Source organism: Armigeres subalbatus, chromosome 2 (genome assembly GCF_024139115.2).
Source record: "Armigeres subalbatus isolate Guangzhou_Male chromosome 2, GZ_Asu_2, whole genome shotgun sequence".
Lineage (NCBI taxonomy): Eukaryota > Metazoa > Arthropoda > Insecta > Diptera > Culicidae > Armigeres > Armigeres subalbatus.
Genome location: NC_085140.1, coordinates 273,075,349 through 273,100,158, shown reverse-complemented (window position 1 = coordinate 273,100,158; position 24,810 = coordinate 273,075,349). Strand labels below are relative to the sequence as shown.

Genomic DNA, 24,810 nt, shown 5'->3' with positions numbered 1-24,810 from the left:
AGACGTCTGGACACTTCATGGTAAAATTAGTAAAAGGATTGTTGGATTTATCTGTGCTGTTTAGTATTACTTACACAAAAAAATGTTCCTTTTTGATCGATAATTAAATATAAAACACTTTAGAAGTGTTCTTGTACGTGATGACATAATCATTTAATTGTTCGGAAACAATTAGTTCAGATATAAATAGAAAATATGTTGACGTTTCCTTTTTATAATAAATAATTACAACAAACTAAGAGAAAAGATCAGCGTTCAAAACTTGTTTTAAACTCAGAATTTAAAAAGCTGATAATGGCAAAAGAAAATGATTATATATAACCATGACAAATAGTTACAATATTTTTATAAATATATGCCTACTGAACAAATCATTTAGTAAATTTAGTGATATAAATTTGTAAAATAAGTAGTTTTAATAAAAATGGAATATACAAATATATCGCCGACGTAAACGTTCATTAGTCGCTTTCATATTCCAACAAGAAAAAAAACATTTTCTTATTATGTTTTAACGTCAATAATTGGTAGTGACCGCAACCAGATGGCGCCATTGTATGCGTTACTAGCATTGCTTGCATTCAAATTTTCTTTGCGCTGTACCTGTAGCGTTGTATACAACGGGCGCAGAGCAGGGTACGTATCAGCGTAGAATCATCATTGCTTGGGTAATACCACCGTGATTCTGGGTGACAGATATATGATTTTATGCTGTACAGTGATTTCCGCATCATATATCTGTCACAAGTACTAAGGATAACATATGGGATTTTTGTATAACAGAGGTCTTACTCCAGAGATTTCTTGAATAATGCAGAACAGGCATTGAAAGCGTGAGTGAAGCAGACGAGTATTGATCTAATTCAATCATAGCATCCTACGCCAGTGAGAGAACAGCCTTGCTCAGATGGATACAAAGCAACGATTATGGGCGATCGTTGCTGTGTAAACAACGAGCAACAGAGTTCGCCAAGCCAACCTTGGTGTGGTATCCATGGAAACTACGACGATGAGCATTCGTTTCACTCTTGCTCTACCTACAGGAATGAAACATAAACATCAAAACACATCAGCTGTTCTGTTTTATTCACTCTGCTTTCAAATTTCTGGGATAGAGGAGTGAAAGTATCCAAGCCTCGCATGCAGTGTATTAGAGTGAAATCAGTAGTGATTCAGTTTCATTCCAAATTTTCGACCACTATTCTAGTTTGCATCTGGAGCAAAATAGAACAAACATGTTGGTTTTTCCAGCAGTGTTCCATTCATGGTTTTCAAATTTTCAAATAAATGAAATCATTATGTTGCTGCCAAGGAAGGCGCTGTAATTGCAAAGTGGATTGATCCGTAGATAAAATGACGCACTCATACACCAAAACAATTAAAAAATATTTTAAACTTGTGATTCAATATCTGCAGAAAATAGAACGGAGGGTTATACCAGTTTTATTTTTTTGACATTTGACATTTTGGTATAAAAAATTAATCTAGAACAGCTACTGGGAAAATGAATGTTCCAGATTCATATTCAAACTGACAGCCACGAACAATTTGAATCACTGCTGATTTTACTCTTAGAGTTCCATACTAATAACTTAATTTTCCTGATGTCTAATTTTTTTTCTAGCAGCGTGTGGTAACAACACTCATTGCTAGGTTAGCAAGTGATTCGCTTTGCTTAGTTGTCACCCATTGGTGAGCGATGAAAATTTTAAAATTTTGAATCAACGAACGCCAAATTTGAACGATCTAGAAAGCTTCATCGATTAAGCCCCAGTAGAGCAAGTTGGCACCCGAGTAGCACAACTTACACTGATTGAGTTGGAGCATTTCAAATGTGACCCAATTTGGTTGTATATGATTTACTATAACTTCTCTACAACGTCTGTGTTGCTTGGGCATGAATTTAGCAGATTTTTACTCATGATCTGATTTTTCAATGCCTGATGCAGAACATATGCTGTGATCATATTCTATTCCAAGGACCACATATATTGCTTGTACAACTTTTGTACCTAGTCGATAGACTTTTGGTTACGCGTGTGGATCTTAGAGTCTTACTTTAGAGATATGTTGTCTTTATATACTATTCTAAAGACCACAAAGAGCATGTGCCACTTACGAACCTGTTCGATAGACCTTTGGTTACTCGTGTGGAAGGTCTTTCTTCTGAGATTTAATGGATAACGCATTACTGCATATATCACATTCTATTCTAATAATCACAGAAAAGCATGTACCAATATTGAAACAAATCTATAGACTTCTGTATACGCATGTACTCTTTAATGCCTTGCTTCTGAGATTTCTCGGATGGTGCAGAACATATACTATGAAAGCGTTCTATGCTAAGTATCACTAAGAACATGTGCCACATTTGAGTTTGAGCGATAGACCTTTGTTTACGCTGACAGATTATAAGGCTTTACTTACGCGTGTATACTCTAAGGCCTTACTTCTGAGATTTCTTGGATAAGGCTGTAAAGCTTCGGGGTGGCCAAAAAGTATATGAGTTTCTGTTTCCAAAATGGTCAAAATTATCAAATTCTGTTGAACATTGGTAAAGATATGAAAATTACAATGTATGGAACGCTGGTACCCTGTCGGGTTTCCACGTGGTAAACAAAATCAGGTGCCCCTCCCCACTTCCCCCCTCACCGTATCAACGCGGTTTTCTCAAAGATGCTACATTTCATTGGTTTTTAGATGTCACCGAGTCTAAGCTTCTAGCCAATTGAAATATCACCACTTGAAGTTGAAGTTGGAACATGGGTACCCCGTCGGCCGCAAGGGATAAGCATATTCCTGATAGAAAATCAAAATCGCCAAAAAGAAATTAAAGCAAAAGCAACTTTAAAATATTCTTTGGCAAATTCCTTAAGCCTGTAGTACACTCTTTGTCATGATTGAAAAATATTTGTTCATCCACACAATAACTATCAAACAAGTTAGACATCGAAATGGATTTCAGACAGAGGTTATTAATTAATATTTGCGAATTTGACCTTGACCACTGTCGCATTAGGAAAAAAATGATTTCTGTATTGAAATATCATTGATTGATGTTGATTGATATCATTGAATAATGTGTCACAATATCTTAGTTGGGGATACTTATTCAATTAAAAAAAACCAAGTGAATCACACTGAATACAGGAAAGTCTTTGGCCCGAATTATTCACCTACACGTAAGCCTTAAATCTGGTTCAGTTATTCGTATGGAAAAGCACCGATTAAGAATTAGGGTTCCCCCAAATACATTTGAAACGATTGTCGCTGTAGCTGGGCGACTATCGTCGCGATTCCATTGTTGAGTCACTGCATGCAAGGCTCCATTCACGCTTCCATACCAATCCGATAGACAAACGCATTCGTCTAGCGGCACCGACCTTCGCATCGCGTAGGTTTGGGGGAACCTTTAAATTGAGAGGAGGCAGTTGGCCCTTAATATAAACCATGTTTACTGCCGTTGCAGGCTTAACTGCCCCATGGTGATATGGCTTACTTATCAATGTGGAACAGTTAAGCTTCTATGAGCAGATTTTTTATATCGAAATATTTTGACATTGTGTTCATTGATAAGGAGAGATCATCCTGTGCTGGACATATAAGCCATTTAACAAAAGCTCCTCAGACTATCCGAGTTATCTTTTCTGGTACACCATATACACAAAATATATTGATGATGATTCATACAAACCATATTTGAGCATTTGAACACATTTTCGGATGATTTATTTTGATGATGAACTTTGGTGGTAGACTTCACGGTTCATAAAAGTGTCCCCTAGTGCCGAACCCTGTTGCATCATATTCAAATATGATCATGTTCCTGATCCACGAGTGGTGACAACATTTGGAATAGTAATATTTTCATTTGCTTAAGTTGTAGATAATAAAATGTGTTAACGGAACTTATTTGACTCACCAACTAAATTTCTTACTTCTACGGCAAACTCCCATCGAGGAAGAAAAAACAATTGAATTTAAAACCTTTTTAAGTAATGCAAAGCACTAAAGTTATGAGCAAATTTTTTCAACCTTCAATTTTGAACAAAGTTGATATTCGATGCAGATAAAGGACTTTTAAATAGCTTACTTTTGCACTACATACGATAATGGAGGGAACCTTGCAAAGAAAAGATATTTTAGTTACTAGATAAAGATTGTCGCTTCGGTTCCCTTTGTTCTGCTGTCCGAAACATGTGTGGTACATAACTGTCAAATCGTATGTATTTTTCCTTCATTGACATTTAGCACCCCATCCTCACCAGCAAAAGATGTTCCGGACAACGACGACAGCGACAATCTTTATCTGGTAACTAAAATATCTTTTATTAAAAGTAATATTTTGCACCAATCAGTTTTTTTGAAACTGTATTCCATTTAGATTAATGTAGTGTGCTGGCATCGAATCACACAGTTTGGGAACCAATGGTGTAGATAAACTCAGATACGTTCCGTTCAATTATTTCAGTTATCTATTTTTCGCAACATCTTATCATGTATGGCTACTGGATAAACGTCACTGTGATAAATTTTACAAAACTGCATCTTTCGACCGCCTGTTGCGCAGTTTGCATTCTAGATTAGGACAGTACTAGCAGCCTAGCATGCTCGTTTCCATATTATACGCAGCAGTGATATCTGCTACGTTCACAGCTCCCGTATTTTCACAAAGCCTGAATAGTTCCATTTGCAATGGAACCATATCTGGAATCGTCCCTCATCCGGATCCTCGCTTGTGTCAGATGTTCGTTTCCTGTGTATTCGGAACGGGCTCGCTGCATCAGTGCGACGAAGGGCACATATTCAACGTAACCATCCCGCAGTGTGTTCCCGGCGATTGGAATGATTGTAGACCCAAAGCTGACCCAGAACTTGAGCCCATTTGTGCTAATGTGTCGTATGGAGTTTTTGAACATCAAAACGACTGCGGAAAGTTTGTTTTCTGCGAACGAGGAAGGCCATCGGTGATTGAATGTTTGGATAATGAGATATGGTTCCAGCCGGAAGGGTCTTGTGTGCCTGGCGACAGAGGTACTTGTCTGCCGAATGACGAGTTTTGCAAGGGTAAACCGGATGGAGCAATTCCACACCCAGATGGGTGTCACTTATTCATCGAATGCGTTGATGGGCACAGTACTGTGGTGGAATGTGACAGAGGAAATGTTTTTGTTGAAGGAGGCGCAAGCTGCACCGTTGGAAGCTCACAAACATGCTTATCTTTGGAAGGTGTTTGCATTGATAATCCCGATTCGTTGCAGCCTCACCCGGAATGGTGCGATCTTGCAATAAGATGCAATGGAACCGATGCGCAGTTGATAACTTGTGAAGTTAATGAAATTTTTCGACCAGACATTCAGTTTTGTGTCCCAGGGAACCCGATTACATGTACTCCAAGTAGACCGGAAGTTGCCTGTGTAGGACGACCTGATGGAATAGTTCCGCATCCAGATGAGTGCAACCTTTACATTGAATGCAGAGATGGAAGTTCAACTGTACAGAGCTGTAGTACCGGTCAGATACTTCGGCCAGAGATTCCGATTTGTGTGACTGGAAATCAGGACACTTGTGAGTTTTTGGATGGGGTTTGTGCGGATCGCCCTGATCGATACGTCATTGAGCATCCAAACTATTGTGGGTGGCATATTTGGTGCATTAACGGGCAGGCCCAAGTGGTACAATGCCCTCCTAATGAAATATTACGACCGGATATGCAGTTTTGTGTTCCAGGAAACGTTGATACTTGCGAGACTACCGAGATAGATGAAATGTGTGAAGGACGCCTTGGTTTGGTGATTTACCCGCACCCTTATTATTGTGATCAGTACATTCGGTGTACTCAAGGAGAAGTCGTAATCAATCAGTGTCCACCGTATAATGTTGTGCAGCCTGGAACTATTCAATGCGTTCCTGGCAACACCGAAACTTGTAAGCTGTACATCGAATACTGTCAAGGGCGTCCTGATGGAATTATTCCGCATCCTTCCGGGTGTCATCTTTTCATAGAATGTAGATCCGAAGTGGTTATTGTTACATCATGCCCTGATGGCCACATCTTCGATACGTCCGAATCGCAATGTGTTCCCGGCAACTCCGAAACATGTGATCATCTGATAGAATACTGTATTGATCGACCGAATGGAGTGATTCCACACCCCAATAGATGTGATTTATTTATGGTTTGCTATAATGGAGTTACGTCGGTGGAATCGTGTTCTTGGGGAGAAATTCTTCGTCCAGATATGCAGGTATGCGTACCTGGGAACAGCGAAACTTGCCTATTCACTCCAATAGAGCAGATATGTGACAATCGAGATGGGTCGACAGTTTATCCTCATCCGAATGACTGTACGCTTTTCATCAGATGCCAGCAGGGTCAAACCATCATTGAGTCATGCCAAGAGGGAACTATTCTGCAACCAGGAACGATTCAATGTGTAGTTGGAAACGCAGATACTTGTGAGTTCTATACCGATATATGCATAGGTGTCGGGCAAGACGTAATTCCACATCCGTCCGGATGTCACGTGTTCATACGCTGCGAAAATAATCAAGTAACTTCTGTTGAATCGTGCACTCGAGGAATGGTTCTCGTTAACGGGACATGTGTCATAGGAGATCGAGAGTCGTGTGAGTCTTGGCAAGATATATGTGTTGACAAAGACGATCAGATAGTGGAGCATCCCAATTTTTGTGATTTGTTCTTAGAGTGTCGTTGGAGTCTTACCCGCTTGGGGTCATGCACAACCGGATTGATCCTGCATCCTAACATGCAAGTTTGCTCTCCTGGGGATCAAGAAACTTGCCAATTCTACCCGGAAGATGGAATGTGTATTGGTCGAGCGCAGGGACGGTTCCCAACACCTGATCAAACACAGTGCACAGAATTCGTTACATGTATAAATGGAGTAGGAACGGTTGATGCCTGCCAGGACGGAGCCGTCCTAAGGCCCCGTTTCATCGATTGCGTTCCTGGAAACGAAGTCACATGCGCTTCGTATCCGCATATCTGCCTTTTCCGTCCAAATGAGTTCATCCCTCACCCAGTCAGATGCGATATGTTTATATCGTGTATTTCGGAACGTCCAAATGTTGTTCCTTGTCCGCGAGGAGAGATATACAACCCTGATAGATCTATCTGTGTTCCAGGGAGCGCGGAGACCTGTGTATCCTTCGAAGCAATATGTGCTGATCAAGTTGATGGGCGTCTACCGCATTTGACGGATTGTGATTTGTACATTGAATGCAGGTCTGGGTCCGCTACGGTGGGTGCTTGTCCCAGTGGACAGATTTTCGTTTCGGGTTTGCAGTTGTGTGTTCCTGGGAACAGAGAAACATGTGTAGCTTATGCGTAATTTATTTCTGTTTTTTTAAACGTTGATAGATATGAAAGTGATATAAATTTTCTAACTCATGATATTATTCAAACTCGAGAAAAGGCGCTATTTTGTGGACAGTTCCGTTGCGAACAAGACAGCAGTAATAATGCAAACGTAATTAAAACAAAATCGCGTGAACCTAAGTTTAAAAATGTTTGTTTGACTATTTATAATGTTGAATATTATAAATAAACGATTGAAATACAACAAATTTGGTGTTTTTTAGACTATATGCATGATGATACATCTGAAGATTTATACATACCCCATTTCAATGAAAAAAGGGGCTAAACAACTAATTGAAATGTTTTATACACTGGGCCTAACATAAGTTTTTAGTATTCCCTCTCCTCCTTATGACTAGAGATGTGCAAAGGTCTGAATATTATCAGCAGTCTGACAAAAACACGGAAGTTCATCGACGGAAGCATGAGTCGGGGTGTGTTTCACTTTTCCGTATTTTCTTTAAATTTATTACTAAGTTTCCACTCATTCTACTTTTTCAAATTTTCTTTGGAAATCCTTTTCACTTTTGCCGCAAAATTACTGTAAATATCTTGGAAATATTCTTCTGAAAAATCTCAAGGAGCTTCGGCGAAAAGTAAGAGAGTCATACTAAGCACATCCTAGGTCTCAACTAGGAGCTCTCCGAATACAATTTATTTCTCGGAATACTAATTAGATTAACCCTCATCGTCATTACTCCTTAATTTCTCAACTGATTTCTACGATCCACAAAGCCCCTGGAGTTGACCAACTACCAGGAGAGCTGTTTAAACACGGTGGTGAAGCACTGGCTAGAGCGCTGCATTGGGTGATTACCAAGGTTTGGGAGGATGAGGTTCTGCCGCAGGAGTGGATGGAAGGTGTCGTGTGTCCCATCTACAAAAAGGGCGATAAGCTGGATTGTAGCAACTACCGCGCAATCACATTGCTGAACGCTACCTACAAGGTACTCTCCCAAATTTTATGCCGTCGCCTAACACCAATTGCAAGAGAGTTCGTGGGGCAGTACCAGGCGGGTTTTATGGGTGAACGCTCTACCACAGACCAGGTATTCGCCATACGTCAGGTATTGCAGAAATTCCGCGAATACAATGTGCCCACACATCATCTATTTATCGACTTCAAAGCCGCATATGATACAATCGATCGGGACCAGCTATGGCAGCTAATGTACGAAAACGGATTTCCGGATAAACTGATACGGTTGATCAAGTCGACGATGGATCGGGTGATGTGCGTAGTTCGAGTTTCAGGGGCATTCTCGAGTCCCTTCGAAACCCGTAGAGGGTTACGGCAAGGTGATGGTCTTTCGTGTCTGCTATTCAACATCGCTTTGGAGGGAGTAATACGAAGGGCAGGGATTGACACGAGTGGTACGATTTTCACGAAGTCCGTCCAGTTATTTGGTTTCGCCGACGACATTGATATCATGGCACGTAACTTTGAGAGGATGGAGGAAGCCTACATCAGACTGAAAAGCGAAGCTAAACAGATTGGACTAGTCATCAACACGTCGAAGACGAAGTACATGATAGGAAGAGGCTCAAGAGAGGTCAATGTGAGCCACCCACCACGAGTTTCTATCGGTGGTGGTGGTTGAAGAATTCGTGTACTTGGGCTCACTGGTGACCGCCGATAACGATACCAGCAGAGAAATTCGGAGACGCATAGCGGCCGGAAATCGTACGTACTTTGGACTCCGCAAGACGCTCCGATCGAGTAGAGTTCGCCGCCGTACCAAACTGACTATCTACAAAACGCTTATAAGACCGGTAGTTCTCTACGGACACGAGACCTGGACGATGCTCGTGGAGGACCAACGCGCACTGGGAGTTTTCGAAAGGAAAGTGTTGCGTACCATCTATGGTGGGTTGCAGATGGCGGACGGTACGTGGAGGAGGCGAATGAACCACGAGTTGCATCAGCTGTTGGGAGAACCATCCATCGTTCACACCGCGAAAATCGGAAGACTGCGGTGGGCCGGGCACGTAGCCAGAATGTCGGACAGTAATTCGGTGAAAATGGTTCTCGACAACGATCCGACGGGAACAAGAAGGCGAGGTGCACAGCGGGCAAGGTGGATCGATCAGGTGGAGGACGACTTGCGGACCTTCCGCAGGCTGCGTGGTTGGCGAAGTGCAGCCATGAACCGAGCTGAATGGAGAAGTCTTTTATGTGCAGCACAGGCCACTCCGGCCTTAGTCTGATGATAAATAAATTCTACGATCCATCCACCAAACGAATCGATTAGATCTCTAGTTTTCTAAAGACTCTGGAAAGAAATTTGCAATTGACCTTCTAATACCGGATTTGGAAATCTTGCGGAACTTCTTCAACACCACACAGGAACCTTACCAAGGGCTTTATTGAACGAAATCATGAAGCTTAACATGTCGCAAGAAAGGTTTCAAATCAGCTTAGCTTTGACTGATTACACATATCTATGGTTATACTCCGTGATTGACCAGAATCAGTGAAATTGCACAAATAATCAACTGGATGATTGACTAGGATTGTGCAAATTTCAGTGACTCGAATGTTCAAATGAGCAATAACGGCGCAGGGCACGTCCTTGTAGCCAGTTAGGATGAGGGAAGGAATATTAGTAGTTGGTTTTTGTTATTTGAAGACCGTGTTTACCTCTGCGTCTCCACAAAAACCACAGGACGGATTATCAGTTAGTCGTTTGGCATCATTGGATCTGGGTTCACTCTGATAAATGATACGACCGTGTCATTCTTTTTACACAATGATTTTAACTAACCATGATTCGGCCGCACAAAGCAGAACAAAGCGCATGATCCACCGATTATCAAATTACATATTTTTCTAATTTCTCGATGGATACTGCAAGCTATAGAAGGTCGCAGTTGTTCTTCGCAAGAAAGTATTCAAATCTCATCAAAAAGTGCTTCCCAAGGGGAACCAGGGAATGCCGTGGAACCTGCTTAAAACCATTCAGGATCTTCACCAAGGGCTCTATTGAGCATGTCTCGCAAAATCATGAAGTTTGACTTGTTGCAAGATGGGTTTCAGATCATATCAAAAAGTAGCCAGATCATCTGGGGAATCAGCTTACCGGAATGCCGCGGAACCTCCTTTACACCACCCAGGAACTTGACCAAGGGCTCCATTAAACATGACTCGCAAAACTAATAAGTTTGACATAACAAAAAAATAGTGAAGAGAGAGATCGACTGGAAGATTTGTTCTGGAATTTTTTGGCTTTCTCAGTCTTATGTATTCAATACGATGTGTTTTATTTTGCCCGACGTTTCGGCCTTTTATTTTGGCCTTTTTCAAGGGTGGCTTCATACATTTTCACCCTTGAAAAAGGCCAAAATAAAATGCCGAAACGTCGGGCAAAACAAAACACATCGTTTTAAATACATAAGACTGAGAAAGCCAAAAAATTCCACAAAAGAATAATTTAACAAAATTCAGCAAGGTCATTACAAAATAAAACTTACCCCACTCGACCCCGAGATTATTCCGAAACCATGTGGGCAATTCCAATTCCCGCATTCCAGATTTAAAAACAATAGACCTAACGAGTTCGTTTAGTAGGTAGAACGTGGAAATCGGTTAAGAATTAAAGGAGTTATGATTTATAGTGGCCAAAAAATTTCAAGGATGTATGAAGGTTTAACAATGGATACTAATAAAACCGGAAGCTTAGAACTAAAACATTAAAAAATTTATAATTTTGTGGAAATAATGAAATGCTAGACGACATGGACGGAACATTTTGGTGCTTCCATGAATTCCATGCACAGATTGCACTAGACTGCGGCTCATTCACAGATTGCATCAAGTCAATATAGCAAGTCAATGCATTAGGTTGCTGGTCACGAGAAAAACAAACTAGGAATGTGTTTGTGTCTACATAGAATCCATTTTTAAACTTCCGGCGAGGAACAAATTTAAGATCTAACCCCTTCACCAAGCCTAGTGCTATTCTACTGACGCGCCAGCCATCTGGACTATACACCGGATGATAGATCCATCACTGCGGAAGACTATTATAATCCTCGTTATATACTATGTGAATGGGATAATTATCTTATGATCACAAGTAAAAGAGAATAGAGATAGCAGAGGGTGATGATTGTGGAATTGGCACTACGCTTGTCTGGGTCCTTGACCGCCATCCCTGGCAGAAGCCATGAACAGAATAACAAAACATGATATGGACTTGATTGATATAAAAGATAAAAGATCAGACGACAATATCAAAAATTTGCACCGAAATATCATTTAAATATCAAGATATGCTATGGATAAGAACAAAATAATGGCACATGATATTAATAACTTCTTACAAATAGCATTACTTGATCTTCTCATGATATTTAAGTGCAAAATATTTCCCGTAACACGGTAGATCACTTTGACGTAGTGTGTTGCGGTGTAAGATCTACCAAACAGAGCCCTAGCCTAATTCATTTTTCTAACTAGGGCAATAAGTTGTGGTATTTAAGGATTCATCGTATTTAGTCCTCGCTACCAACAACAGTCTCAGAAATAAAACATAATTAATGTTACCTTGCTGACAGTTGAAAGACTCGAATTCCTCTTGTTTGAGGCTAAACTGTAAAATAGCACTTTAGGTAAATGTCTAAATTAAAAAAAAACTGCATTGGAACTCACTTTTTGAATTAAATCACTTACACTTTGAAAAAGGCAAACAAAAACTTTTGTGTTGTTTTTTTTCGTAAAAAAAATGATTTGTTCCTAGTTCAAAGTAGAGATCCCCCTCCGGTTACATCCGGCAAAACATCATGTTACAATAGCAAACTAATAACGGTTGTCAGAATGACAGCATCTGTTATCTGTCAAAAGATACGTAGGGGTGCCCATAACCGAACGATGCCCACAACCGAACCTCCTCCCCTACTAATTTTTGTTATCGAGGTCGTCGCTCTTGCTCAGGATGGATCTGCTTCTCGCTGGCGTCTTCCCTCTTTGGCTTACATCGGCAAAGCCCAGGACGATACCGGAATGGCTTTACCGAGAGGAGTCCTCTTTTACGGTTAGGGCCCGAGGAGCCCGGATTCTCATTGCGCTTCAATCCATCCCAAGATGATTTTTTTTTTATAATCACTCGCTTTTTTTTCAGGATTTGCGCGCGCCTGCATGTCGTGTTATTGCACCCATTGATTTTCAACATGTCTCCTTTTACCCACACTACTGTTATACAATTCAAATTAACAAAAACACTAACGCTACTAACAATAATTTCAATTTTTTAACTTGTTAACATTACTAACCCAACACTAAAAAACCTTAGGAACGTGCCAATTTCAAAATACATTTAGCACATTTTAAAAACTAAAAATCATATAACACTTGGTCAGGGACAGAAAAAGTCATTTCAACTACACTCAAACAGCTGACATCCAATACACAATCAAGTTGCTAGTCCTTCCCGAATTTGAATGTGCGAATGAATAGGACGGCATTTGCACGAACAGCAGCAAGCGCTGAATCTCGGTGTCAGCGTCGTTTTGTGCGGTGTCAAAATGAATCTTACAAAACAGATCGTAATTTTTAAAATTATTTTGAATTCCATTGGCTATACCTTGCCGTGGTAAATTTTTGTGATTCTATTTCTTCTCTGATAACAGCATTCATTCAGTTCTCCTACTCTTTAAAGAGCGCCAAAATAAAGAACTATTGTACACAAAATAAAATAATTTTATCAGTTACAGGACCAGTGGCGTAGCCACGGGGGTGGTTTTGGACATAAACCCCCCTCCCAGAGACAACATTTTTAGAAGAAAATTTTTTTTAAGGAAAAAAATGTTCAGAAAACCACCCTCCAGACCAATTTTCTGGCTACGCCACTGAACAGGGCCAAATAATATCAATCCGACTACAAAGTCTAAAGATCAATGGTGATGATATTTTAGATAATTTATATCAAACGTACATTTTTTTTTATCTCAAGTAAGCATGTCAAATTATTTGGTCTTACTTTTGTTCACTATTTCGATGATTTTTTTGAGACTTTCGGAACCATAGTTACAAGGGGCCAAGAAAAAGTCGAAATATCTCGTTTTAAAAAAGTAATTTGAAAATTGTGAATCGGATTATTTCCATTTTTGAACATTATTTCTGTCACCGGCTAGTTGACCAAATTCGAAATACCCTTTTCGTTTCATTCAGAAAACTACAAATTAAGCTGAATATATGATGGGCAGTGGTAATGTACCTTGTTCAAATGAGTACTCTAGTGTTCATTTCTCAAGACTCTCGTAGATTAGCGAAATTCATCCGCCGTACACACAGCATGTGCTATCAAAGCACTCATCGCTTCATTTACCAATTGACCCTCTTGCTTCCAATGGCGATATCGACCATAAAACCCATTCTAAAGTTTGATCTTACTTGATCAGAATTCGACCATGGACCGATCCATTTCAGGGCTGGATTTTCTTGGCCCAACCTTCTAGAATTTGTATATTATTTGTCACGTTTTTAAAATCCTCCTTCTCCGTGATGTAATTTACAGCACGTCAGTTCTTTCGATTCAGTGCGAGCTGAAAGAAATCATGAGTAAAGAACTTTCAGCAATTTGTATGATCTTTCAGCAGCGAATTACTGTGTATATGTGAAATTTTTAGCCAAAATGAAGTTTTTATTCATTCTGATTCCTCGTCCAAAAATAAGTATTCTGACATAAACATGTTTGTTTGCTTGAGAAATTACGTAATTACGCGCATCTCGAAGAGCAATTGTGAAGCACTGCTTTCCGAGGTTAAAAGACTATTATTCTTCCATTTACTTCCACTATTAACTTTTTTATGTATCAACCTGGGTGGTGCGAATAGAATCGATTTGGTTGTCAAACTGAAGCCAAACTTTTCTATTGTGCCGGAGCCAAACATTGATGATTGTGGTTATGTTCGTTTCAGATCCTATATTGAGAAGTATTGTTATTATTCGGGGAAAAAATGAAAATAAATTTAGTTTGAGTTTTGTATTCTTTGTAACAAATATGTTTATATTATTTTTCTAGTGGAAAATTAGTAAGAATGCAATTAAAAAGCACTCGTTACGGAATTTCACGAAATTGACAGCTGATTGGAGCAGGAATGTATGTAAACCATCGTAAAGTCATGTAGAGTCTCGCGCATTTGTGCACCCTCATGCAGTATGGAAAGATAAAATCGAAGAGCGGGAAATGTTTGACAGCCAAGTAACTGCAAAATAATTTTGCTTGTGGGATTAATTTCAAAATATCCCTCTACTTGCTTGAGAGCAGAAAAGCGGCTCTATCCGCAGCACTCAGGTATCAACAAGCAGATACGTATTTCGTTTCCTACTTGGAAACTTCTTCAGTGTTTGTTATCGAGTCGATAACAAACACTGAAGAAGTTTCCAAGTAGGAAACGAAATACGTATCTGCTTGTTGATACATAAAAAAGTTAATAGTAGAAGTAAATGGAAGAATAATAGTCTTTTAACCTTGTAGCATTTCCCCTAAGACGCTCTAAAATATTAATCATTATTTCGAACTGAAAGTGCCCCATGGCACTAACTAAAACTAACTAAAACTAAAACTATTGATCTGTATCGACAAAATCAGTCTCTCACTTATCATCTCTGTATGTAGGGGAGGAGGTTCGGTTGTGGGCACCCCTATGTATCTTTTGACAGATAAGAGATGCTGTCATTCTGAAACCCGTCATTTGTTTGCTATAATAGCATGATGTTTTGTGCTCAATATCAAACCGGATGGGCATCTCTACTTTGTACTAGAAACAAATAAATTTTTTGTTCAAGAAGAACAACACGAAAGTTTTTTTTTTCACTTTTTCAAAGTGACTTAAATTGAAGTGATTTAATTCAAAAAGTGAGTTCTAATGCGTATTTACACAGTAAACTAGGCGTAATTTGAGGCCCAATGTCGATTGCCATCAAAATTTTAGCGCGACATTTTTTTTCTTCACATTCCAAAAAGGCTGCGAAATTCGGTTGTGGGCACTCTTATTAGTTCGGTTATGGGCACCCTCATTTTATTGATAAATCATTCAATATCGTTTTAGTTGTCCCTTAACTTTTTTTAATAACGTTTTAATGCAGTTTTTATAATTATTTTGACATAATTGTTCGAAATAATGAGTATACTTAATATTTTTGTTCTTTGGGCATGTCTAGTTATTATACACACACTTTTTGGAATGAAGCGTGGACCGATTTGCTTGCAACAAGTTGCATTCAACGGGGAATGCTTTCCCATTGTTTCCTATTGAAAATTGGTCAGATCGGACAATGGGATCAAAATTTATGGTCTAAATATTATTTTTTGTTATGAACGAGAAAGGCACTATTGCCGCTAGGGTGATTAATCACGATTTTTTGACTGTGGTGCATACCAATAAAACGTTAATCAATGAAAAATTGAAACCCATTTACCTAAAGTGCTATTCTAGACCTTTCTTATGTGATTTTTTTCAACATTCTCCTTAATGCACCGAGGGAGGCATCATCACTGCTGCTGAATTAATTTGAGTTTTTAGTGTCTCCTGGCTATAAGAATGAATAAACTATTCCTTGTCTTTAAATCTGGGTGGTTTTTATTCATGCTTCTTTATTTTTAGCTAAGTTTTCAAGGGTGCCCACAACCGAACCACAAAATGAAAATGTCCAAAAATGTCAAATTTTCTAAATTGTCAATATTTTTCTCCAAATCGATGAAATCATACTAATTTCTTTCCTAGTAGTAAGGTTATTCGTTTAGCTTTCCATTGCTATGCAAATGTCGACATAAGATCTACCAAAAAAGCTTAAAACGCTCCAAACGCGGGGAGCACTGGTTCTTATGATGCATTTCAACTAGTTCTACACAGCTGTGCGGCCCCCAACACAAATTGAGCGAGAACAAAGCGGAAATCATCACTTCTCTGTGGGGGCTGTCTTTCCGATTCTGGTTTTCCGCACATGTATACAAGTTTAATAAATTTGTTATCATGGCTTGTTATAATTCAGAACAGTTTTTGCTTTTCTTTTATCGTTGTTTATTATATAGGCATTGTGAGCGATTTCTGCAAACTTTGCCATTTGCACTACAATACCCTTTCTTTTATTTGTTAATACTATTTTTGCGCTAACATCAATTCAGTCTATGAAGCTATTTCTCTGTACGTTATATTTATGGAATTTCTTATACATTTGTTGACCTATTATTTTTTTAAAATATTTATGATATTAAAATCAAGAGTGAGAGTTTGTAATGTAGCCTAATATCATCCTTTTGGACAGGAAAGTGAGTGAATCTTACTGGACTGGCCAAAAAAGCGGTGTTACCTCATGAGATGTAGAGGAAACTGTATTGGTCATTTTTTTATTTCTTAGTTCATGATTACATGATTACGGAAACACGTCGAAAACACAAAAACAAAAATAGATAGACTGAACATCGGTTGTTGTGAGATGAAGATAATACATTGTTCTAACATAAGAGATAGCCGGAAATGTTTTAGAAGCGCAGAATATAAACACTGTATATTAGACCAGGCACAGATAACACTGTATATTAGTTTAGACGATTTCCAATGTTTATGGAGACGCATAATTACTCACCATGGGGTTGTATGGTGAATCGAAGATTATTTCGGTTTTATTTTTTTTAACTCAGATTAATCCACCTAACGGTGACTATTCAATCCATTGGGGTCGCCTACCTTGCGGCTCTTCAAACGCTGTACACCCGATTTTTTTACATGGGGATGCGTGCCGTTTGAAAAGACTCCGTGTAAAATAATCTGTGTTATTTTGAGAAACCGTGCACAAAAAATCGTTTTATCCCAAAAGTCCGTGTATAAAAGCCGTGCAAAAAAAGTGACCGGGTTTAGTAAATAAGCAGGATGCGTTCCGTGTAAAAAAAACGTTTTAATTCGAAAATCCTTGCAAAAAAAGCTCTGTTAAACACCCGTGTGAAAAAAGAATCGTGTGTTTATATAGCGAGTTGACCAACCAACCACGATTTGTGTTTTTGCCTGGAGGCCCGGAGACCCATAGTGTTATATACCGATCGACTCAGCTCGACGAATTGGAGTGATGTCTGTGTGTGTGTATGTGTGTGTGTTTTATTTTTTTCTTCCTAAACAACGGAGGGGGAATCTGCTCAACAGACATCCTGGGTTGACCAGGAAGTGCTGGGTTAGGGGCCACCTCCAATGAGGGAGGCAGGACTGCATCCCCGACCAGCTAAACCGTTTCCATTGCCGCCAAGCCCATCGTCCCTTCGGTACAACCAGAAAGTAATGCTTCAAAGGGGGGCCAGTGCATAACGCACCCTCGAGGTTAGCTGCGTGTCCTTGCAGCATCGAACATCGTGACTCGCTTTTTTAGAAGAACACCATGGTATCGTGCCAGCGCATTGCCGGCTTTCCAGGTGGCCTTACCACGCCCTACGTTCTCGTAAGGTGGGCAGGGTCGACTTCGCGCCTGCTTCCCTCTGCACGACTGGTATCAAGAATGATGATGCCGCGTGCACCCCAAATTGACCTTTCAGCGATAGGGCCTATTCGCCAGCACACAGAGGGACTTGCCGACGCGGTGCCTACGCCTGCCCCAGCCTTGACGAGGACCCCTTTCCGTCCTCGGGCTCGGAACCCGCCCGGTTGACCGACGCCGCGAAAGCGACGATACCATGTTGTTTTTCACGCGGCCACTTGTTCGATAAAAGGATCGAGTTCGACCACAGGGCACCGGTATGACCCATGAAGCCGACTCCGAACCCTTGGACCACCTCTTATTTGCGCCTGAACTAGCCATCCCTCGAGTCCACGCGCCACCTTCTGTGTAGCTCCGAGACGATTTGGACGATAGCCGATAAAACGGCGTTCCAGCTAACTTCATCTTCACACATCCTCCGAACTAGGTTGTCCGGGGTAGTGTCCAGACCACATGTGGCAAGCATGTGGTCACGCATTGTGCGAAAACGCGGGCACACGAACAACACGTGTTCCGCCGTTTCCTCTAAACCAACGCACACCGGACACTCGGGCGGGGCCGAGTATCCGAACCGGTGTAGGTACTGTCTGAAGCAACCATGGCCTGTAAGGACCTGGGTCAGGTGGAAAGTGATTTCCCCATGGCGCCTCTTGACCCACGTACCTATCTCCGGTATCAACCTATGTGTCCATCTACCCTTAGTGGAACTGTCCCACGCACGCTGCCATTTGACCATTGAGGCCAACCTGACAGTCCTGCGGATGCCTCTCGTGCCGCGCATTTCAAAGCACTCTATGTCTTCACCGATAACGATGTCAATAGGCATCATACCGGTGATGACGCAGAGTGCATCGTGCGACACGGTACGGTACGCGCTCGCAACTCTTAGGCACATGAGCCTATACGTACTTTCTAACTTCGTTCTGTAGCAGTTAATACGCAGGGCCGTGCCCCCCCCATACCTCAGTATGGACAGAGCAACGCTAGCCAGAAGCTTGCGCTTGCTGGCATAAACCGCAGAGCTATTGGACATCATCCGGGACAATGCCACTATAGCTGTGGAGGCACGCTTGCAGGCGTAATTGACGTGGCTACCAAAGGTGAGCTTATCGTCGATTATTACCCCCAAGAGTTTGATTGAGCGTTCAGAGGTGATCGTGCAGTTGCCTGCCCTTATCACCGCTTGCTGCTCCGACTTTCGGTTGTTAACAACAACCACCTCAGTCTTGAGGTGAGCCAGTTCTAACTTCCTGGAACTCATCCACTCCTCCACAATTGCGATCGAGCGGGCTGCAGTCAACTCCACCTCTTCGATCGATTCGCCGTAGACCTCCAGCGTAATATCGTCAGCGAAGCCGACGATTACCACGCCCACCGGGAACTTCAACCTCAAGACACCGTCGTACATGACGTTCCATAACACCGGACCCAGTATGGAACCTTGCGGAACCCCTGAGGTTATGTCAACGCACTTCCGACCCGCCTCCGTGTCGTATACCAGTACTCGATTCTGGAAGTAGCTTCCGAGAATCTTGTACAGGTATTCGGGAATTCCAAGACGCAGGAGCGCATCTGCAATAGCTGCCCAACTGGCACTATTGAATGCATTCCTCACGTCGAGAGTCACTACTGCACAATAGCGAACTCCCCTCCTCTTACGCTGGATAGCTATCTCCGCGGATTTGGTAACCGACAAGATAGCGTCTACGGTCGACTTACCCTTTCGGAAGCCAAACTGGTTACTCGATAGACCATCCGCACCCTCCGTGCGTATCAACAACCTGTTGAGGATGATCTTCTCGAGCACCTTCTCCGCCGTACCAAGCAGGCATATTGGTCTATATGCCGACGGATCCCCCGGTGGTTTTCCCGCCTTTGGCAATAGGACCAAGCTCTGCCTTTTCCATGCTTCAGGGAAGACTCCCTCGTCCAGGCATCTCTGCATGACAGATCTGAACATCTCGGGAGCCTCAGCAATGGCCGCTTTAATGGCCAGGTTCAGAATACCATCCGGTCCTGGCGCCTTACCTACACTAAGGGACTGTGCAATCCCCGCAAGTTCCGCCACAGTTACTCTTCCCTCGTCGGCCACCCTGGCTCCTGGCAGCTCCACGAAGGGAGGCCAAGGGCTTGGGTCGTGACGTGGGAAGAGCCCCGCGATGATCCTCTCCAGCATCTCTGGAGACCGCTCTGTAGGGGCCATCGCCCCACGTGTCTTGGCCATTACGACCCTATAGGCGTCACCCCATGGATTCGCGTTGGCACTTTGACACAGGCCCTCGAAGCAGGCTTTTTTGCTTGATCTAATCTCAGTCTTCAGAGCGGATCTAGCAGCCACGAAAGCCACCCGTCGTTCAATACGCTCCTCTTCTGTGCGTGCTCGCTGCATCCGCCTCCTTGCCCGTAGGCAGGCGCGGCGCAGGTTCGCAATTGCTTGAGTCCACCAGTAAGCCGGTGGTCTCCCATTCCTAGGGTGGACTTTCCTAGGCATGGTGGCATCGCATGCACGCGAGAGTACTGTTACCAGCTGCTCGCCACTCAGACCGAGAGTATTGTGCTCGCGGCGGAGCGCTTCCTTAAACACCTCGTCGTCGAAGTATGATGTCTTCCACATACGAGGACTAGGCCTCGCCCCTTCTTCCGTCCGCTGAATGCTGGTCGTATAGTCGATACTGTAGCGAACCGCCAGGTGGTCGCTGTGAGTGTAGCCATCATCTACCCTCCAGTTCGAACTACTCGTTTGGCCAGGGCTCCAGAACGTAACGTCGATAATCGACTCGGCACCGTTCCAGCTGTAGGTATTTTGGTACCGACATTAGCCAAGTCCACATCCAACATGGCCAGTGATTCCAGCAGGATCTGCCCCCGTTGATTCGTGGATCGGCTTCCCCATTCCACGGCCCAAGCGTTGAAGTCCCCACTATCACCACCGGCCTACGCCCCATCAAGTTAGCCGTCAAACAATCTAGCATTCGACCGAACTGCTCGATCGACCATCGAGGAGGCGCATAGCAGCTGCAGAAGAAGACCCCGTTGATTTTGGCAATGACGAAGCCCTCGTGTGTCGAAGACACCAACTCTTGGACTGGGTATTTCCCCGTTGTCCATATCGCCGCCATTTTAGACCCATCGGTGACCCAATTACCGTTCCTGGCGGGTACCCGGTAAGGATCTGCTATGATGGCGATATCCGTCCCCCATTCAGCAACTGTCTGACACAGCAGTTGCTGGGCTGCATCACAGTGGTTCAGGTTTAGCTGCGTTACCTGCACTGTGATTTTGCAGCACGCTTAAACGCCGGGCACTTTGAACCCCACATGGGGTGCTTGCTGTTCGCAGCTTTGCTGGAACAGATCAAACAGTTGGGAGGGTTCGTGCAGCATTGTGCCTTATGTCCCTCCAATCCGCAGCGTCGACAGAGCTTGCTTCTGTCAGGGCCTTTGCACTCCCATTGCTTGTGCCCCGGTTCCAGGCACTTGAAGCAAACTTCGGGTTGCTCGTATATGCCCACAGGGCATACCGACCACCAGTGTTGGTAAAATCACTCAAAAATCTCAATCAACGAACGCTCCCGTGCGAAAGAAATCGTCTGCGATTTTAAATGAATGCATCACGCATGAATTTTTCATGCTAAAACGCATCATTTCACTCATTTGCTGAAAAATCATTTTAGTTTTAAAACGCATTTGAAATCAATTTGGGAGCAATTTATGCATATACATAAAAGAGTGTCTAATATTTTATAAGACAAAAGTCCCTTCACTGTTTTTAACGAAGGAGAACAAAAGAAAATCTACGATGATTCAAATGGATGATTCGACTCATCCATGAGTTTTTAGGTACTGAGTTGGGTGCGTTTCAACTCACGCTTGATTTGAATCATCCATGAGTTTTGAGATTTTGAGTTTTTACCAACACTGCCGACCACCCCACCTTGACGCTCCCTAACTTGACTATCTTGGAGGCGTCAGCTGCAGGTAGCCGAACCAATGCTACCTGTGTCCCTGCTGGACCTTTCCGTAGCCGAACGGCTGCGGTGGACGCCTCCACTTCACACTGTCGCCGCAGTGCCGTGACGAGCTCTTCGACTTCGGTGATCTCGTCCAGGTCTTTAACCCTTAGATTCACCTCCGTCGTGAGTGCCCTCACCTTGACCGTCTCGCCTAGGACTTCCTCCGCCAACTTCTTGTAGGCGGCGCCCTTTTGCGAGACGCCCCGCTTTAGCTCGAGGATCATCTCGCCCGTCCGGGTACGTCTTATTCGACGTACGTCGGCGCCGAGTTCACCGAGCTTGACGTCACTCCTCATCGCCTTCAAGACGTCCGAGTACTTAGCCTCGTCCGTTTGACTAGGGCATCGCCCCTGGAGCGATTGGCGCCTACCCTAGACTTCTCGCTACCCTCATTCACCTGGGCCTTCTTTTCGGCCCTTGACGTCTTCGGTTTCCTCTTATTCTTGACCAGGGTCCAGGAGGCGTCATCCCCCTCTATTTCCCTGGTCTGGGGCGGCTGAGAGCTCTCAGCCTGCCGTAACCCCTTACCACCGTCTTTCCTGGGTGGACGGACCTTTCCAGGTCCTTCCTCCCCCGGTTTTGGAGGTACCTGGCCGGGGTTCGGCTTCCCAGCCCCACTACCCTTGTTCGGGGTAGTAACCCTCCGCGTTTTGGGGAGCTCATCCCCTGGAGACTGTCTCCCCCGTTTTTGTGTCTGCTCCGTTGGAGCAGCCAAACCCCGACGTGCCCGCGAATACTTGAGCCTCGGTCTGGGTAGACTTTGGCACCACCGTCTTCGCTGGCACGTCCTCGGTCGATTCGACCTTGCCCAAATCCGCGAATTCTTGGGCCTCAGTCTGGGTAGACCTTGACTCCATGGATTTCACGGGTTCGCACTTGGCCGTCCCGACCGCCGTTTCCAGCTTGGCGTCCAACATCGACTTTCGAAGTTTCTGCAAGCTCCTCTTGAGGTCCTTACTGATATTATGCTTCGTATGTATATTATGTATGTGTGTGTGTGTATGTGTATGTGTGTATGTGTGTGTGTGTATGTGTGTGTGTGCCCAAATGTCTAGCTCACTTTTTGGGCACTTATCCTCAACCGATTTGCTCGCAACAAGTTGCATTCGACGCAGAATCCTGTCCCATTGTTTCCTATTGTAAACTGACCCGGTCGGACTATGGACTTAGAAGTTATGGTCAAAATACTTTTTTTCATAAAAAAGCACATTAAAAAGTCTAGCTCACTGTTTGTGTACTTATTCTCAAACGATTTGGTCGCAACAAGTTGCATTCTATGCAGCATCCTGTCTCATTGTTTCCTATTGAAAATTGACCTGATCGAACTATGGGCTTAGAAGTTATGGCCAAATTATTATTATTTTTTTCATATAAAAGCACATTTAAAAGTCTAGCTCACTTTTTGGGAATTTATTCTCAACCGATTTGCTCGCAACAAGTTGCATTCGACGCAGAATCCTGTCCCATTGTTTCCTATTGAAAACTGACCCGATAGTTATGGCCAAAAGATTTTTTTTCCATAAAAAAGCACATTAAAAAGTCTAGCTCACTTTTTGGATACTTATTCTCAAACGATTTGGTCGCAACAAGTTGCATTCGATGCAGCATCCTGTCTCATTATTTCCTATTGAAAATTGACCCGATCGGACTATGGGCTTAGAAGTTATGGCCAAATTATTATTTTTTTTTTTCATATAAAAGCACATTTAAAAGTCTAGCTCACTTTTTGGGCACTTATCCTCAACCGATTTGCATTCGACGCAGAATCCTTTCCCATTGTTTCTTATTGGAAATTGACCCGATCGGACTATGGGCTTAGAAATTATGGCCAAAATACTTTTTTTTTTAAATAAAAAAGCACATTAAATAGTCTAGCTCACTTTTTGGGAATTTATTTTCAACCGATTTGCTCGCAACAAGTTGCATTCGACGCAGAATCCTGTCCCTTGGTTCCCTTTTGAAAATTGACCCGATCGTACTATGGGCTTAGAAGTTATGACCAAAATTCTTTTAGCCTTTCTTGTATACAAAGTATAGGGGAGACTGGGTAGACTTGATCCCCTTTTCTGATTTCCGATGTATCACAGCCAAAAATAAATAAACATACGCGATTTCCACACTGACTCTCTAAGAAATATAGTATTTAACCTTACTGATGTATGACAGTCCTTTAAATATTGTTGTTATTGATACATAATCGATTTTTTGGAGTGCTGTCAAAAGTCTACTTTTAAAATATTCGGGGGAATTGATCCCTCTTCAAGAGCTTGCTTTGTTAAAATTAGAAAGGTGCCCTGAGATTTTTGAAATATTTTTCCTTCAGAACACGCGCAATTTTCGAATTGCTGTCTTTTTGTTATTGAATTCGACAGCACATGTTATTTTTAAATTTGGGGAGACTTGATCTTCTCTTTTATGATATCTACCCAATAAATAATTTTTCCTGCCAACCCTTCATCAAATCTGTCAAATCTACAAAAAATCAGAAGCCTGAGAACAGACTTATATTTTTTTGATTTTTTTCGGGGGTGATCAAGTCTCCCCGGGGATCAAGTCTACCCACCTTCCCCTACTTAAAGGCTCCAAAAACGAACTTTTTATAGGAAGCCCGTAGAGCCATAGTGTTATATACCAATCGACTCAGCTCGACGAATTAAAGTGACGTCTGTGTGTGTATGTGTGTGCGCAAAATAATCTCACTGATTTTTCAGGCACTTATCCTTAACCATTTCATTTCTTAGGCATTTATCCTCAACCGATTTGCTCGCAACAAGTTGCATTCGACGCGGAATCTTGTCCTATTGTTTCGTATCGAAAACCGGCCCAGTCGGACTATGGGCTTCGGAGTTATGGCCAGTTTTTACAAGAAAAATTCTTTTTCTCCATTTAGGTACATACTCTCGGCCGATTTACTCGCTACATTCGACGCAGAATCATGTCCCTTTG

The 24,810-nt window shown here is 42.4% G+C and overlaps 2 protein-coding genes across 7 annotated transcripts in view; one reads left to right on the top strand and one right to left on the bottom strand.

Moving 5' to 3' along the window:
• The window catches only part of LOC134212256 (pancreatic triacylglycerol lipase-like), an 81,036-nt gene that overhangs the window by 30,741 nt on the left and 25,485 nt on the right, over positions 1-24,810 (bottom strand). The gene's annotated exons all lie outside the window — the stretch shown is intronic.
• Positions 4,611-7,358, top strand: LOC134216072 (uncharacterized). The gene has a single exon (XM_062695088.1). The coding sequence runs from the start codon at positions 4,611-4,613 to the stop codon at positions 7,356-7,358; it is 2,748 nt and encodes a 915-aa protein (XP_062551072.1).

Coding starts and splice junctions, on each gene's coding strand:
- LOC134216072 (XM_062695088.1), top strand. CDS start 4,611: ATGCTCGTTTCCATATTATACGCAGCAGTGATATCTGCTACGTTCACA.